At 41.1% G+C, this 19,023-nt stretch overlaps 1 protein-coding gene across 2 annotated transcripts in view; it reads left to right on the top strand.

Annotated features, from left to right (window-relative positions):
- The window catches only part of LOC127448193 (nuclear receptor subfamily 1 group I member 2-like), a 46,830-nt gene extending 27,984 nt beyond the window's left edge, over window positions 1–18,846 (top strand). For both annotated transcript variants that reach the window (XM_051710549.1, XM_051710548.1), the window contains exons 6-9: window positions 239–384; window positions 13,859–13,975; window positions 14,441–14,546; window positions 16,900–18,846. In XM_051710549.1, coding sequence (XP_051566509.1) covers window positions 239–384; window positions 13,859–13,975; window positions 14,441–14,546; window positions 16,900–17,038 — 508 coding nt within the window. In that variant the 3' untranslated portion in view covers window positions 17,039–18,846. The remainder of the gene's footprint in view (window positions 1–238; window positions 385–13,858; window positions 13,976–14,440; window positions 14,547–16,899) is intronic.
- The last annotated feature ends 177 nt before the right edge of the window (window positions 18,847–19,023 follow it).

The following is a 19,023-nucleotide window of genomic DNA, read 5'->3' as shown; positions in this document are numbered from 1 at the left end:
ACAACAAATGCAATGTGGTCACATGTGTTTTCGACTACCTCCAAATGTGGTTTGAGTGATCAGGTCACAAAACATTTAGCCTCCCTTTTACACCTGTATTTAGTGAATATAGATCACCCAGAACAGATGCAACCAGGTGTAAACTGGGTCACTGTGTCCCTATGACTGCTGTTTCTTGCTCTTTGAGGTCTTATGTAAGTTTGTAATTATGTTGTTGTTCTCCCGTGTGAATTGACAGGGCTCTGATTATAGAGGACCAGATCTCACTGCTGAAAGGTGCGACCTTTGAGATCATTCTAATTCACTTCAACATGTTCTTTAATGAGACGACAGGCATTTGGGAGTGCGGCCCGCTGCAGTACTGCATGGATGACTGCATGCGAGGTTAGGGTCTTTTTACTAATTAAAGTTTCCATTTACTTTACATACAACAAGTATGTAAGACTTGTTTCTGTGCGCTCATAAAGTAGTGGTTAAAGTCAACATAAAAAATAAAATAAAAAACCTGATTGCAACCCATTTTAATTACGTTATCCTTTTTTTAACATTTTTATTGATTTAGAATTTTCACAACACAGATATTCAAAACACAAATAGATTTTATCCGTCAGGAATTGATTGGATTCTGAAAAGTGAGTGTGAATGAAGCCAGGTGATTGAAAGGACTGCTGAAAAATTTGGAGCTGAAAAGTCATTTCAGATCAGATGGAGTGAATACATTTAGATAAAAGATTGCAAAGACACAATTTTTTTCTTTTTTTAAATAACCTGCACCATTGAATCAGTAAGATCAGGAACAAGGATTAAGAAAGTAAATTGGTCAATTAATTTAGATTTCATGTTGACTTCTTATCAGGGACAAATGATGACTTTGTAAAGTGCTTTGGTATTTTAGGGTTTGTTACACTCAGTGAACATTGCATGCACAGTACAGCACAATGCTTAGAGGAAGAAAGCCAGGTAACCATGGCCACACAAGGCAATAAAGAAAACAAGAGTGCTATGATAAGACACACTGAAAAGGTTTCTGCCCTGTCACCGACATAACGCGCCAGCTAAGAGGAGGAAAAGGAGGAGAGGAATGCAGGAGGAAAGAGCAGGATAAACCCCCTGTAGTGCTAGAAAGGGGTGAGGGATACAGTGGGACATTTCTCAAGATAATGAGGGAGACGGAGGCAGTGTCAGATCTGTGAGCAAAAAAAACAACAAAAAAAAAACATCTCAAGCAAAAGGTGACATGTACAGAACCAGGCTTCACCAGGCTTTCTTTCAATCAAGCCATTTCCTAGAGCATTTTATGCCTTATTCTTGAAGCATTTTAGTTTCGAATGTCATTATATTGTCATACTTATATTTCTCACAGTATATTGGATTGAGTTTTTTCAGTTAACTTTTCTTTCATCCATATTTTAGTAACTCATATCTGGTTCTAAATACAGCATTTATGCGATATCTAATCATTTGACCTAAGTCTAAAAACTGGTGTCTAATTCTACTCTTCACAATTTATTTATTTTTTGGCATTAATATCAACTGTAACTGTAAACATTTTGTATTCGTGCATGTCCAAACAAAGTAATTCTGGATTGCGACATGTCAAACAGTTGTGAAATAAATTGCTAAATGTCTCATATACATTTTTAAATACAATCAAGGCTACTTTTCTGCACACATATGTTAACAGAATGTGAAGGACATGAATGCGTTCGTATTATTTCATTGAATTAATGAGCAGAATTGCCAAAATGCAGCATCATGAGTGAGCATCTCCAGTGTTTTCACAAGAGAATTGGGAGAAAAGAATGAGCATGTCTTTCTATTCTTAATAACCACTTTACAGGAATATTCTGAATAGTTCGTTTTCACCTTCCATAATTAATATTTATAAACATATTTTTAAAAACAAGGACATGAAAAATAATGTAAAATTCTGTGGTATTTATGTGAGGATTACAACTAAAACATTTTATTAACAGTGCTAGATAGTGCTGACCATCAGCCTAGTGCATCTTGGCGGGTCTTTAATTAATGTAAACACACTGGATTATGTGGATTATTAAGTGGAGATAAACAAACAGGATAAAACATTGCATATGTGTTCAATAAGTGTTTGACTTTTAGAAATGAAGTCCAAAAGACAATTTCCCATCCCAACTTACTGGGTCAAATTGACCCCAAATGACATATCACACCTGAAGCATCACAATTTGTTGTTTTTAACTTAGCATTGGTGAAAGACATGGTGACACTGTAAGCATTTTACATTGCCTTGTTCAATTTGCAGAGGATGTCATAACGTGTCAGCTTGAAAGTCGATATTAAGTTGCCATAATTCTGTGTTAAACTCTAAAATGGGTCAAAATGACACACCAGCACTGAAGGGGTACTGTAAATAGATGGCTCTGTGGCACTTTCAAAACCTTGTTTGTTTAAGCATCCTGACAACATTGGCTTAACCAATAGGGTGAGTGTGGGGCACTTTTCCCAACCAATGGAAGACAAGGAGACTGTTTGGGAAACCATTTTGAAAAAAGTAATTATTTTTGCAATTGAATTCTATTTTGTGCTCTTAATGGAGAAGAAATTTCACCTTAATGCCAGACTGTGAGAATGTCAGTTATGAGGCAGTAAACAGAGAGAGTTTAGGTAGATAGTACTGTACAAATGGCGTGCCACTGGTTGAGTTATGACCAATGTGTGCAAGATTGAGCCTATCAAGTATTACACCTTGTACATTTTTTTGCTTCTGTCAGTACTGTACATGAGAAGCTTACACAGCTTACCATTTTGATACATATTAAAAGGGTCATATCATGGCTCATGTAAAATCATTATTTCCCTGATCTATTGAGATAAGAGTCATACTGTTACTTTCAGAACTCAAACTCCCTTCCCAGTGAAAAAATCACCATTTATTCAAGCTGCAAAAAGCTGTTTGTTCTGTACTTGCACAACTTTTTGACAGATGAATGCATCAGACAGATGAATGCATTTGAACACATGAATACATGACTGCCCACATAGGCAAAGGGTAAACAATGTTGCTAATGCACACAGCAATCGGCTGCAACAACTGAAGCGATGTAAGATTAATTCGGCTGCAGCCGCTGATCTAGAATCAGCTTTTCCCTTGTCAGATTTTCGTAATTCCCACTAGGAAAAGTGTTATAGAATGCCAGTTGAAGTTGGACTTCAAACTTGGAAACTCATGCTGAAATCTCCAACTCTGAATTTGCTGAGATGCAGATGCATGACATCGTGCAAACATGTCAGTACCCAAGGAGATTTAAAGAGTTAATGATAAACATTAACTTTTATTAACGAATTTCCATTGAGTCAAAGTTTCTACATTAGAGACCTGATAAATTATAAAAAATATTGACAATCATACACCTGGCCAACAAATGCTAGAACTGCAGCATAATTTATCAATTTTGTTGATAGGAGATGTCTCTGTTGACAGCCAAACACATGCTTGACTAACAGGAACTTTGTAGTTTTGTTTGCTTACTCATCTTTCGAGCATCAGGCAATGGAATGCCTTTATCTGAGATATCAAGTCGGAATATCCTACATCCAACTTTGAATGAAACACAGCATATGCATTCCTCAGCCTTACACACACTTCACCTATGACTGTCCATATTTGTATGCCCACCCAGTCATGGTGTGGTTATGTGAGCTCATGTGAGAGGAAATGGAAGCCTAAAATAGTTCTGTCAGGAAGACTCGTAGAAAGCAATACGTCATTCATTCAATTCAGGCATCCCATCAAATCATAATCCAGCCTCTGCTTTATATTGTAAACACTACACAGCTGTCCTTCATCACTTCGTTATGCCACCATTTTTATAATGGGTTAAACTGTAAACTGTTTATACTTGTCATTATATGATTGATATTATTGATCTGCATTTTGATGTATTCATAATATTTTACTGCTACCCATTCGCAAGGGTAGTCTGTCTGCACAGACCCATCTTAAAGCAATGACAACCTTTCACATGGGTAGTCTGTTTGCAGAGACACTTTGTAAAGCAATGCCATCCTTTCGCAAGGTTAGTCTGTTTGCACAGACACATCACAAAGCAATTCCACCATTTCACAAGGGTTGTCTGTTGGCAGAGAAACATCAAAGCAATGCTTCCCTTTTAAAGGGTAATCTGTTTCACTCAGTTGCTTAAGCTTTTAAGCATTACCCCTTGTCCAGGGTAGTCTGTCCACACAGACACGTTGCTCACTTTCAGCCATTGCCCCTTAAAAATTTTAGGAGACCTGTCCAGCACTCTTAAACAATTTAGGAGCTGAGACCAAGTCTGAACACTTATGAACCTTTATGAATCACACTTATTCTTAAGTCTAAGAATAAGAATAAAATTATGTCATTCTTAGAATTTTGACACACTTAAGACTAACATTTTACTCTAATTGCTGTATCTTTTCTCATCATGTGAAAACATTTACTGACTTTCATCTGAACCCGTTTCAAAAGCAAAACCTCCTTAGAGAGACCCAGTGTGTGCACAATAGAGACTGAGAAGGACCTGGCCGTTCAGCAGGCTGGAGCCAGGTACACTTAAAGAGACTGAACGGCAGCCAGAGAAAATAATAGTTTTGAGATTTTAAACTTCAGCAAATTAGACTTCAACATTCAAAATGTTTTATATCTGTATGTATAGTGCCTAATCATGCATTGGAAATGTACACTTAAGTTTCTCTTGCCAATAAAGTTTGATATTAATTGGATCTGCCCATTTGATCCTTCTGTATTATTTAAAAAAAATTCCACTGGAAACCGGCATAAGATTTTGCCCAAATTGTAATTACTTGTCCACTGATTTTATGGCATGTATACATACTATATACTTGTATAAAATATTAATACCTGCAAATCAACTCTACCCCCCAACACAACACAAACAAGTACATATTAAAATATTTAAAATACATGATGACTAACCAATTTCTTGCAAGTTCTTTGAGACAAAATATAAAGTAAATATATATTTTTTAATGATTGTTGTAATGTATCATGTACCATAATTTAATTGTGATTAATCACAGAAAAATATGATTAATTAGTTGTAAAAAATGTAATTGATTCACAGCCCAATAAAACATACAATGACCTTTGTCAAGGAAGCAAAACATGAGATGGTGACTACCGAGGATCTTTGCAAAAAAAGGGTTAATGCATATCCAATGTGACAGTGCAAACCAATAAACCTTGCAAAAGGGGAGCAATGCTTCAAACATGTTGGTGTGAACCAACTGCCCTTGAAAAGGGGCCATTGCTTCATGCGATTGAGCTGGTGAAAACTGACTACCCTTTTTAAAGGGGCAGTGGCTGAAAGTATGAAACAGACTACCCTAGTTTAGAGTAGCACATTGACTGTGTTATGTGGAGACAATACACACTATGACAAACAAAGAGTGTGTTGGACTTATGATAGTGGAATTTGGGTAAATGTGTTTGTAGTTAAGTGAAATGAAATCCATTAATAATTTTTTGTTTTAATTGCAGCACATTTTTTAATCATTTTTAACCAAATAGAGTGCCGCAATAAAATATTGTTGATATGTTGAACGTCCAATTTATCACTAAATTGAACCGTGTTTAATTGAAATATTATGTTACTGTAATGGGATTATGACAGTTTGGTTTATTATCATTTTATTTCTTGATTTCAATTGTCCTCCTATTTATATTTATATTTACATTGCAATATTTTGCATTTTGAGTTTTTGTAGCCTTCAATTTGCACATTGTTTGAGGATAACATTCGGCAAAATTTGGAATAATGTTGTAAAATACAGGAAATTAAATTTGAGAATTAATCAACAGAAAATAACCTATTTATCAAAATATTGTTTTATAATGTGTTGCATTAAATCATGAGTGATTTAATGATGTCATACCAGCTGTGACAAATTACCCTTACAGGCTCACTATTGGCTGATTCAGTGGTTGAGGGCAGTCATTTTTAGTAGACATCACCATAGCCCTTATTTCACAACACATAAGTTTCACCTCTATCAGCTCTTAAGAATCGGTCTTAGACTTTGCTGAAAGTTGCTTTTATCATCTTCATAAAAAGCTCTTACTCTTACACAAGCCCTACTCTTTGTTAAGAATTTTTTGACACTTAATTCAAAGCTTAAGACTATTCTTAGGAGCATTTCTGAGAATTTTTATGCATACAGCCCCTGATTTCTTGTTCTGAGTTGAATTAATTAGTTTATTTTTTCTTTTGGGGGGTATAATTTGTAAAATTAGGTTTTAATTTCCTTTTGGGTAAGCTTTTCTCTCCTGCTGTCATCATGTTCTTGCAGGAACAAACAAAAATCTTGAACAAAAATGTAAGTGCTGAACCGTGGGACAGGACTTGACAAAAGGAATCTATTCCATCACTTTATTTATGTTCGTTCTTATATTCTTTCTGGCAAAAGTAGGATAGCTAATATCAATCCTAAACACCAGAAGAACTAATGATAGGTAAATTTGAAGAAAAAAAATCCACTAAACCTTGTGCTGTTTCTGGCTGCTTGTAGCACCTACAACCTCCTGGTTACTTTCGTAACCTCTGTTCCCTGATGGTGTGTTGATGTAGTGACACTAGGGGTCACTCTTGGGAGCCCCAAACACCTCTGCTTTTTTGAAAAAAGGCCAATGAGAATTGGCGAGTGGAATTTGCATGCCACTCCCCCGGACATACGGGTATAAAAGGAGCTGGTATGCAACCACTCATTCAGGTTTTGTGCTGAGGAGCTGAGACCAGGTCCCGGCCATTTCAGTGGGTAGTTCAGCGTTGTGGCAAGAGGGACACAACTTCTCGTTCCCTCCATCAGGGAACAGAGGTTATGAAAGTAACCATGATGTTCCCTATCTGTCACTCACTCGATGTTGTGTTGATGTAGTGACACTAGTGGTCCCTATACAAAATGCCACAACTATCTGAACTGTGTTACGTGAACTGGTGGTCTGTGATGGGCAGACCGCTGTGTGCCTCGTAGCCAGCACACCAGGCCTTCACGTAACCTCCTCCAATGCTCTTATGAGCGTCAAACAGTTCATCAGGAACAAGTCGACTGCCCAACTATAGGGACAGGCTAGACCAGCCGAGGCCTCTTTCCCTCTCTTTTCTCCCCAAAAAGAGTGGAATTTGTTAACTGACTGGGAGCCATAAGTGTCTGCATCGGGGGTGTCTGTTCCAAGGGGAAGACACCACGGAGACAACACCCCGCCCAAAAAGAGGGGGGGGGTATTTTGAGTGGAATACGTCACATGGTCTTACCGAGTCTTGTCGGAAGTATGTCATGTGGAGAGGTTTTCTCTGTCAGGAGTTTCTACAGAGCATGGCGACTGGGAGCAGAGGGGCCTCTGCCCAAGGAAGATGTAGTTTGCCGACAGGGAAACGATTTTGCGGAAAATATCACATGGGATCGCCTTCGGGGAACCAGCACATGTGGAGCACCTAGCTCAGTACAGGGGCTCATTAGCGCATATACTGGGTCAGTCAGCGAGTTTCTCCGCAAACTCAGCAGCCAGAGGGCTAAGGAGGAAAGTCAAGAGGAAAGTCCAGGGATCAAAGTCTGTGAACACGAGTGGGAGTCAAGAGTGCACGTCTTCACCTCAAGGGAGGGGAAAGGCGCTATGCGCAAGCGGTACACCTGGCCAGCTGTCCCGAAACTTACTTGCTTGTGCCTGCCAATACACGGGAACGAGACCGGCTCAACCCAGAGATTGTAGAACCTCGCAAAGGTGTTGGGTGTTGCCCAGCCCGCTGCTCTGCAGATGTCTGCCAAAGAGGCGCCACTGGCCAGGGCCCAGGAGGCCGCCACACTCCTGGTAAAGTGGGCTCATAACCCCACAGGGGGTTGCACGTCCTGAGCCTGATATGCCATCGCTATGGCATCAATGACCCAGTGGGCGATCCTCTGTTTGGAGACAGTGCTTATTTTCCGCTGTCCACCAAAGCAGACAAAGAGCTGCTCGGGGCTTCTAAAGCTCTGTGTGCAATCCAAATAGATGCATAAAGCTCGCAACAGACACAGCAATGCCAAGGCTGGGTCTGCCTCCTCCTGGGGCAGCACTTGCAGGTTCACCACCTGATCCCTAAAAGGGGTCATGGGAACCTTGGGCACATAGCCCGGTCGGGGTCTCAGGATCTCTTGAGAGTAACCCGGATCGAACTCCAGGCACGATTCGCTGACAGAGAACGCCTGCAGGTCCTCTACCCTTTTGATAGAAGTGAGCGCAGTCAGGAGGGCAGTCTTCAAAGAGAGTGCCTTAAGCTCAGCTGACTCCAAGGGCTCAAAGGGTCCCTGTAGACCCCGAAGGACTACAGAGAGGTCCCACGAGGGGACGAGGTGTGGTCTGGAGGGATTCAACCTCCTAGCGCCTCTCAGGAACCTGATGATCAAGTCGTGCTTCCCCAAGTACTTTCCATCTACTGCATTGTGATGAGCCAAAATAGCGGCTACATACACCTTCAAGGTCGAGGGGGACAGCTGCCCCTCCAGCCTCTCCTGCAGGAAGGAAAGCCCCGATCCGACTGCGCATCTCTGGGGGTCTTCGCATCAGGAAGAACACCACTTAGTGAACAGACGCCACTTCAAGGCATACGGGCACCTCGTAGAGGGAGCCCTAGCCTGAGTGATCGTGTCTACCACCGCGGGTGGTAGGCCACTTAGGTCTTCCGCGTCCCATCCAGGGGCCAGATGTGGAGATTCCATAGGTCTGGTTGCAGGTGCCAGATGGTGCCTCGTCCCTGAGAAAGAAGGTCCTTCCTTAGGGGAATTCGTCGGGGGGCTGTCACGAGGAGCGTGAGATCCGAGAACCACGTCTGGGTGGGCCAGTAGGTTGCTACTAGGAAGACCTGCTCCTCATCCTCCCTGACCTTGCACAGGGTCTGACAGGTCTACCTGTGCTCGACTGAATCGACTCCAAATCAGCTGGACCACCTGAGGGTGGAGTCTCCACTCTCCCCTGAGGACCTGACATGACAGCGCGTCCGTTGCGGTGTTGAGGTCTCCCGGGATGGGAGTGGCTCATAGCGACTTGAGGCGCTGCTGACTCCAGAGGAGGAGACGGCGGGCAAGTTGTGACATGCAACGGGAGCGTAGACCGCCTTGATGGTTGATGTACACTACCGTCGCTGTGTTGTCAATGCACGGAGGTGCCCGAGCACGCGGTCCCTGTGTGCGCACAGCAACTCTCGAGAGTGAGCTAGGATTAGCCAGTCATTGAGATAGTTGAGGATGCGGACCCCCACTTCCCTTAGCGGGGCAAGGGCTGCCTCTGCGACCTTCGTGAAGACGCGAGGGGACAAGGACAGGCCAAAGGAGAGGGCCTTGTACTGGAATGCCTGGCCTTCGAAGGCAAACTGCAGGAAGGGTCTGTGTCGAGGTAAGACCAAGACGTGGCAGTACGCGTCCTTCAGGTCTACTGCCGCGAACCAATCTTTATGCCGGATGCTCGTTAGTGCGTTTTTGTGTCAGCATCTTGGACGGGAGTCTGTGCAAAGCCCGGTTCAGTACTCGCAGGTCCAGGATTGGTCACAACCCACCACCTTTCTTCGGTATGATGAAGTAAGGGCTGTAGAACCCTTTCTTCATCTCGGCTGGAGGGACATGCTCTATCGCGCCCTTGCGCAGTAGGGTAGCGATTTCCACACGCAAGGTAGGGGCGTTCTCGCCCTTCACCGAGGTGAAGCGGACGCCACTGAACCTGGGCGGGTGCCTGGCGAACTGAATCGCGTAGCCGAGTCGGACGGTCCGGGTCAGCCATTGCGACGGGTTGGAAAGCGCGAGCCATGCGCCCAAACTCCGGGTGAGGGGGACCAAGGGAATGATCACGTCGGATGTACTGGCATGTGGAGCCTTGTGGCGGGGCGGAGCTCGAGGTGCCACGTCGAGGGGACTCGAGCCCCGTGGCAGTGCTGAGTCCAGGGACATCGAAGCACTTACCTGGCTCCTGCCGCCCACCATAAGATTGGCCAAGGAGGGGGGAGGAGGAATCTCGTCCCCATAGTCCACTGGAACCAATCCTGTGTGGGCATGTTTGTGCCACAGCTGGGCGCACAAGGGCGGGGGGTCCGCCGCTGGAGCACCATACCTGCCAAAATGGGATGGTGGTCATAATGACGGCCGTGCGCACCGGATATGTGACCCAGGAGACGAGGGAACCATTCTTTTGTCAGGCTTTTGTGTGTCGCAGCCTCCTGGGAATGCGCCGACAAAAGATTCTCCTCCCGGCCCTCCAAGGGGGGATGGAGTAGTCTGTCGATCAACCCCAGAGAAGTGGGTCTCCTCGCCCCTGGGTCACCCTTCTCGGGAGCGCTTCGAAGCCTTCTTTGGGTTCTTAGCAGCCGGCCGCGAGTTGGGTTGCGTCTGCTTCCTGCGGGGGGCTCAACGCCGGAGCCGGGCCATGGGGGTGGGCTGCAGCGGAGCTGGTGTTGTTGCTGCAGGAGGACACCCTTAGTGACGAGCAGACAGGGTGCGGGGTCTTAAGCCGCGCCGGGGCAGGATATGCTGTAAGGCCTCCGTCTGCTTCTTCACCACCGAGAACTGCTGGGCAAAGTCCTCGATGGCGTCGCCAAACAGGCCAACCTGGGAAATGGGGGCGTCAAGGAACTGTGCCTTGTCCACCTCTCCCATCTCGACCAAGTTGAGCCAAAGGTGGTACTCCAGGACCACCAGGGTGGACATCGCCTGCCCGAGAGACCGTGCCGTGACCTTCATCGCCCGGAGAGCGAGGTCGGTCGCTGAGCGCAGTTCCTGCATCAATCCCGGGTCAGAACTACCCTCGTACAGTTCTTTTAGTGCCTTGGCTTGGTGTACTTGCCCGAGAGCCATGGCATGCAAGGCGGAGGCGCTTGTCCTGTGGCACTGCAGGCCACAGTCGTTAGGGACGATGTAAACCAACAGGCCCTGGATGGGAGCTACGGGCGCCCAGCCAGGTGGCGGCACTCTGCGGACACAAGTGCACCGCGAGCGCCTTATCCATTTAGGGGATCACCGAATACCCCCTAGCCGCTCCACCATCAAGGGTAGTGAGAGCGGGGGAGCTGAAATTCCAGGACAGGGCAGTAAAAGGTGCCTCCCATGATCTTGTCAGCTTCTCATGCACTTCCGGGAAGAAAGGAATGGGTGTGGGGCGTGGCCGTGGGGGCCGCCCTGAGCTCAGGAACCAATCATCGAGCCGCGAGGGTTCAGGGGAGAGTGGAGGGTTCCACTCTAGCCCTATGCACGCGGCCGCCCGGGAAAGTATATCCGTCATTTCCACGTCGGCGTGAGACTGGCCGACTGTTCCCAAAGGAGGAAGCCCAGCCGAAGCCTCTGCGTCAGACTGGATGAGCCTTCTCTCCAATGCTGCGCTCTAACTCATCGTCTTCCCAAGCTCCGAATGAGAAGTCGAACTCGAGCTGAGACGAGCCGACGGTCTCGTGCGAGAGCCTGATCGGGGCAAGCGAGCATGCTGGGGAATGGGAGGTCTGTGGGGGGATACCCGGTGGAGGTGGTCCCATTGATGTCCCCAAATCGCCCCCAGTGCTAACCAACGCGGCCTCAAACCCGTAGGTAGAAGGACCGGTGCGGGGAACCGCTGGGTTGCGCGACCGCAACATTGCCATGATCATGTTCTTACAATGAGGACATGACTCATCCACGAATGATGTCTCCGCGTGGGCAGTGCCCAGACATGTAAGACAGCGATCGTGGCCATCAGAAGCAGAGAGATAATGACCGCAACCAGGATAACACACAAACTGAAAGGCATCTTTAAAAAGACGTTCCGTGTGTGTGCCGCTTTTTGTGAATGAAAATATACTCTTTTAGAATATACTCTCTTATTTTCACTCTGCCGAAGCGCCCAGGGGTGTTCTCTGCACTCCACGGGTGCAGAGGGGGAGAAGCCGCTGAAATGCGCCATAAATCCAGCAATTTTGAGGTGCGTCTTTGGAGGGAATTGAATTCAGTGCACTGAATACAACCACTCGGCTCCGAAGAGAAAATATGAATGAGTGGTTGCATACCAGCTCCTTTTATACCCGTATGTCCGGGGGAGTGGCATGCAAATTCCACTCGCCAATTCTCATTGGCCTTTTTTTTTAAAAAGCAGAAGTGTTTGGGGCTCCCAAGAGTGACCCCTAGTGTCAATACATCGACACAACGTTGAGTGAGTGACAGATAGGGAACTCTAAATTTCCTTTCTGAAGGATCTTGATGTTAGAAACAAGCAGCTGAAGATTTATTTTATTTTATTTTTTTTAAGTTTTTTGACAAGGTCCCTGATCATTTTAGTCTGGTCTGAACAGTGTAAGCAGCACATTTGAACATGTATTGTTTTGTGAATGTAATGCTAATTGCAGAGGCTGTTATTGAAGGATGAGGCAGTTAAAAAATATATTGTACTCTACAGCAAACTCTCAGGCCATAAAGGGCACATAATTCCAAGGGTCAGCGAAATAATGTAAAATGATCCTAAAAAGCTAAATTTTGACTGCACAAAAACTCTCATAAGTGGACCTCAGGGAAAAAAGAATAATAATATATATCATATTTCTCCTTAAAAACCAGCATGTCAAGCATGCCACCAGTCAGTTTTTTAGGGAAAAGACACAAATAATCCCAGTATAGAAGAGTGCCTCCTGTTTTTTCCATTTTTATTTTTATTTTCTTTGATAAGTAAAACTAATAACTAATAACATCTGTTCTTGATTAAACCATTCAAACATCTTAATATATACTATGTAATTTTAAAATGTAGAACTTTGAAGCTTTGTATGTTAGCAGCATTTTAATGTATCTGTTGTTTTATTATTATTTATAAAACACACATACGCACACAATATATTGTTGTCATGGGGATATTGTTAAAACTATTCCAACCCATCCTTGATTTAACATTTATATTTGCTCCTTATCACTATTGTTTCCATAGTAGCTTGAGAAAAGTGATATCTCATGAAATATTGACTTCTTACCACTAATTATTACAATGTAACCCTCTTGCAATCACTAATTGGCACACATCCATCTTAAATTGATTGTCCTATGTCATATCCTTGGCAACCAGTCATACACAACAGCTGTTCTCATTTTAATGAACCCTTGTTCAGGACTTCTGTTCTACCTTTTAGATGTAATCCAGCCCATTGGACAGAATTATCACAAAAGTGATCTCTTTAATACCTCAATATGTTCTACTAGACAGCAATGAGATGAAGTGGAGCCTTTAGTGTAGCCTCCTGCTTCTCAGATTTTTCTCCTGAGAAAAAGGAACCTCACATGTGTCTCCACCAGACTTTCACAAGAGATCTCAATAATGTCTAAAACTGTGCTCAGATTTGCCAAGGTAATAACGTCTGCAGTCAAAAATCAGAGCTTTTAAATATTTTCTTTCAAGATAAGCTATGGTATTTAGATACATTTTGGGGCCTGATTTACAGACAGCAATCCAGTTCATACCAAATGTGTTCAATGTGATCAGGTCTGGGTTTTGTGCAGGCCATTTTTAATGGACCTCACTTTGTGCACAGGGGTATTGTCATGCTGGAACAGAAAAGGGCCCCATTCTACTAAAAATGTTTGTTTAAGGACATTGCATTGATTTTCTGCACCTGTTAGTAATGGCTGTAGCTGAAATAGCCAATCCCATTCATTAGAAGGGGGTGTCCACATACATTTAGCTATGTAGTGTAAATGTGTTTAATTTGAGGGCACATAGAAGTGTACATCCTGCACAACTCCTGAAGTTTTTTTTGTTAACCACAAATAGCAAAATACAAGTCAATTAATCCCTATCTTCAAACTTCATCTTTTGTCTTTCTTCCTCACGCCACACACCACTGGACAGCTGGTTTTCAGCGCCATCTGCTGGACCATATGAAGAATTTCCATTACGCACTGCGTAAACTGCACTTGCATGAAGAGGAGTATGTTCTGATGCAGGCTATCTCACTTTTCTCACCAGGTACTTCAAACAAAGCTTAGCATTCACATGAACCGCCATACATTGGCCATATACTGTGTGTGTGTGTGTGTGTGTGTGTGTTTGTGTGTGTGTGTATATATATATATATATATATATATATATATACACACACACACACAAACACACACACACACACAGTATAGTAGAGTAATCTGAAGTGTCGTTCATCACAATATGTATGGACAATACATTTCCAAATGCATTTTACTGTAATTTCAACAATATATTTATTACTTTATCATTGAAAACCTAACAAACATCTTTTTGCTTGATAGTTTGAACATTTAAGCTACACTAAAAAACTGTCTGCATATCTTTGTATCAAACATCAAAAAACATCAAATCAAGTGGCTTTTATTTTAAAGATGGAAAAAGGAAATACTTTTTGGGGCCACTGTATAATTTACCAGTCATTTAACCTTTCACTTTTGATTTCATCTGTAGATCGCCCTGGTGTAACTCATCACAGTGTGATTGACCGGAACCAGGAAATACTTGCCCTCACCCTGAAAACCTATATTGAGGCCAAAAGGACAGAGCCAGAGAAACAGTAAGGACATAACTTTTCTTGCTTTCTGTATGTCATGTATCATTTCATAACTTTATTATATATATATATATATATATATATATATATATATATATATATATATATATATATACTGTATATACAATATATATATTGTATATACTGTATATATATATATTATAATTGCTTAATTACCAAAAGTGTGTAAGGGTAGGGATCCAAGATAAGTAATAGTTCCACAATGTAATGTATGTTTGCGCTTCCTTATATCATTTGTTGTTGTTTTTTTGTGGTTATTTAATATCTTTTTAAGTTTACTATCACAGGATATTTATTTATTTGTTCATTGCAAGACAATTGAGTACTAAAAACATAGAAAAGACTACTACATCAGTAGATTACAGTTTACATTTGACATTGCTATTTGACAAAGAAGAAACATGGAAGTAAACTGTAGTAAGTACAACACATGAGCATTATGATATGGCTCTTGCCATTTAAGTGTACTACTGAAATAATTTAAGTTATATGTCTATTTAGACTCAGTAGGTGCCTAAGAATATACAAATGTGTAGATAATGTGTTGTGTTTGAGAGCCTGTTGCATATCATAAATATTTCAGAGTGGAAGTTTGAATCCAGGGGCCGTATGCATAAAACTTCTCAGAAATGCTCATAAGAATAGTCTTAAGCTCTGACTTAAGTGTCAAATAATTCTTAGCAAAGAGTAGGACTTGTGTAAGAGTAGGAGATTTTTATAAAGATGAAAAAAGCAACTTTCAGCAAAGTCTAAGACGGATTCTTAAGAGCTGACAGAGGTGAAGCTTAAGTGTTGTGAAATAAGGACTACAGTGATGTCTACTAAAAATGGCCGCCCTCAACCACTGAATCAGCCAATAGTGAGCCTGTATATTACCCTCAATAGTGAGGGTAATTTGTCCCAGATGGTATGATATCATTAAATCACTCATGATTTATTGCAACACAGGTTATTTTAAGTTGAATAATTCTTTGATTAAAAGCCGAAAGTTGTCCAAAAACAATGTGCAAATTGAAGGCTACAAAAAAAAAATATATATATATATATATATATATATACATAAATAGAAGGAATATAAAGACATAAATAGAAGGACAATTTAAATCACGGAATGAAATGATAATAAAACAAACTGTTATAATTCCATTACAGTTACAAATAAGATTTCAGTTAAAAATGGTTCAATTTAGTGATCAATTTGACATTCAACATATCAATAATATTTTATTGTAGCACTCCATGAAGTAAGCCTTTTATGTATTTATTTGGCCTATCTAAAGTAATAATGACTTGCTTGTTGTTTTGGACAAGTTGTTTTGCAAACTTTGAACTGAAACTTCTGTAAAAGAAAAATCTGTAAAATGTAAGTTATGAGCTGGGGTTAAACATCTCTCCAGCACATTAAACTGTGGAAGGAATCTGTTAAAACACCTGACACCCTACACAAAACTATACGTTTATTAATCCTTTTATATAGTGCTTGGGTTGGGCTCTTTTCAGATGAAGCTCTGTACCATCTTCCAAAAACATTTTCACTCCTGTAAAGTGGCGTCACTGACGGAGGTTGCAGTGCTAATGCAAAGATAATCAATTAATCATAATTTAATTCATTGTTGATTATTTTGATCATTTATTTTTACCATTTTATGAATTAGTTGTTGCAGCCCTCTAAATGTTTAGGCATGTAGTTCATCACATTTTTCAAGCGCTCAATTCAAAACAATGAGATTCAATATATTCATTAAATGAAAAAATGTGCTGCAATTAAAAAAAAAAAATACTGATGGATTTAATTTCACTTAACTACAAAACACTTTTGCACAAATTCCACTATCATAAGTCCAACAACATTCTTTCTTTGTTGTAGAGTGTGTTGTCTCCGCAGAACACAGTCATTGTGCTTCTCTTAACTAGGTTAGGAGACCTCTCCAGCACTCTTAAACAATTTAGGAGCTGAGACCAAATCTTAACACCTATGATCCTTTATGAATCACACTTAATATTAAGTCTAAGAAAAAGAGTAAAATGATGTCATTCTCAGAATTTTGACGCACTTAATACTAAACCTTTGCTCTAAGTGGCTTTATACATATGGCCCCTGGGGTATGTGACATTGTTAGGTGAAACACCTATGTATTTAAGAGTAAAAAGCACTCGTTATATAAACCCAGTACTGAATGACTGTTTCTTTCCTGTGGATATTATCTGGAATGCAATGTGTCTCTGAGCTTTGGAAAGGTGCTATATACATTATTATTATTTATTAATTCTGATTACAAATAAAAACATTTTCTTTCATTTAACTTTCTTTGATTTAAATCTTCTCCTTGACTAGTCTGCTGTACCCAAAGATCATGGCGTGCCTGACTGAGATGAGGAGTATGAATGAAGAGTACACAAAACAGGTGTTGAAAATCCAGGACAGTCAGCCAGTGCCACCGCTTTTGTTGGAAATTGTAAGCAAAGACAGTTAAGCCTTTACAGAGCTGATGCGACTCTAAATACAGGCCTTGAAATCTTAAGCACGCTATCAGTAGCTGTGCATATTTGTGCTGCTTTTACCTTCAACTGAGGATGTTAAAGATTGAGAAGCAGTCCAAACTATCAAGGACAAGACTTTGTGCCTACTGACACTGAACTACTGAACAGCAGAATATTGTACAGTATATTGTGAAATAGTATTTTTATAATTGGTGTTTTGTCTCACTGAATGTAACCGTATTGCGTTTTAATATGACGAGCAGTCTTTTTCCTGAGTCTGTTCACAAAAGAACAATTTATGTGGGTTCATAACCCAATGGAGGATGGCACAAATGATCGCTTACATTTAGAAGCCTGAAATGAGCGGATATTATAAAGGGATAGTTCACCCAAAATAAAATTCTGTCGTAAAGTACTCACCCTCCTGTCATTCCAAACTTGTATGGCTTTCTTTTATCATGTAGAACACAAAAGGAGATTTTAGGCAGAATGATCAGCTACCATTCACTTTCATTGTATGGAAAATGAAAATGCAATTAAATTGAAGAGCGACTGAGACTGTCAGTCACTAACGTTCTGCATATCATCTTCTTGTATTCCACAGAAGAAAGAAAGTCATAGGGTTTTGAAATGACACAATGGTGTGTAAATTAAAACGTAACTAGAATTTTATTTATGGTTGAACTATTCCTTTAAGATTTTATATAAATGTTCCTAGGAATTGTTCATCTGTTTTAATTTACCACCTTGATAACATCCCAAGGCTTTTCTGTTGTAAACTTTGAAGGGTATACAATGAATATCCTGTAAGAGAGACCATTACTATGGCAGCAAAGATCACAATGTGTCAAATCATAGCTATAAAACTACAATGTGACGCATACTAGTCATTTGTGTTCATGGTCTGTTGATATGTCTTGAGAAATCTGTTTATTTATTACTAGTTTTTAAACACAAATAGTGGTGTAAGTAGACCTCTTAGGTCTATTGTGTTCAGGTTACATATAGAAAATATAAGTGGCAATGTCTGATGTTAGTAGTGACATTTCATCCAGACATTTAAGAATATTAACGTTCTTATGGGGTGAATTTCATGAAGAACATGTCCAGGTCATATTTCACCCCAGAAAATAAGTAAATAATAATGGGGGGACCCAGACAAGCTTTGTGAGATTCACCCAATGATGTGTGGTTGTGTATCAGAAGAGATGTAGCTAGTCATTCATGTCTGTTGTGAACTTCTTCAAAACGTACTTATTTTATACTGTATTTAGTGTAATGAATGTCTACATTTTTAAGAGAGCACAAGATACTTTCTCGGTAAGTGAATGCCTTTAAGTGCTTTTACTGTGTCAGTTGTGAGACATTACTAAATCTTTTTCACTCGGCGCACATTCGGGATTTGAGATCCTATTCATAAGCTAAGAGCAGATTTTGCTGAACAGATTTCAGAATGGAATTTACAGGTAATTCAGACCTTTTCTGGCTCTTTTCATTTTGGCTTTAAAACTAAAACAGTTCACGACAATCGGTGTGAAAATGAACTAGTGTCATATTTACAATGCGACAACCTGTATGCATCAAATAAAAGCAGTAAGAGTATTTGGATGCTAGGTATCATTCAACATGTTTTCAAATGCCTGTTGTTTGTTGTTTAGTGGCATGTAGTGCAGATTAATCAGATGCATTAATTTATCCTTATGTAAACCGATGACGAATCCCAGAACTTGTGTCACAAAATGACCACATAATACACTCAGGTTATCAATATTTTACTCTGGTTAGCATGTGCCCTTCTCAGGAAAATAAAGTTTAAAATGTTATAAAACTTGCAGAATGTGTAACTGTCTTCATTTCCTAGCGTAACGGTGTCATATAAAACAGCATGCAACAGAATCACATTTGAACGGACTAAAAAATGACTGAAATTCAAATAGTGGTGTAGTGAGACATTTCTGCGTGGGAAAATCAAGACACG

This window comes from Myxocyprinus asiaticus, chromosome 11, assembly GCF_019703515.2.
Source record: "Myxocyprinus asiaticus isolate MX2 ecotype Aquarium Trade chromosome 11, UBuf_Myxa_2, whole genome shotgun sequence".
NCBI lineage: Eukaryota > Metazoa > Chordata > Actinopteri > Cypriniformes > Catostomidae > Myxocyprinus > Myxocyprinus asiaticus.
The sequence above is the reverse complement of the archived record's forward strand: the minus strand, read 5'-3'. Positions and strand labels throughout refer to the sequence as shown.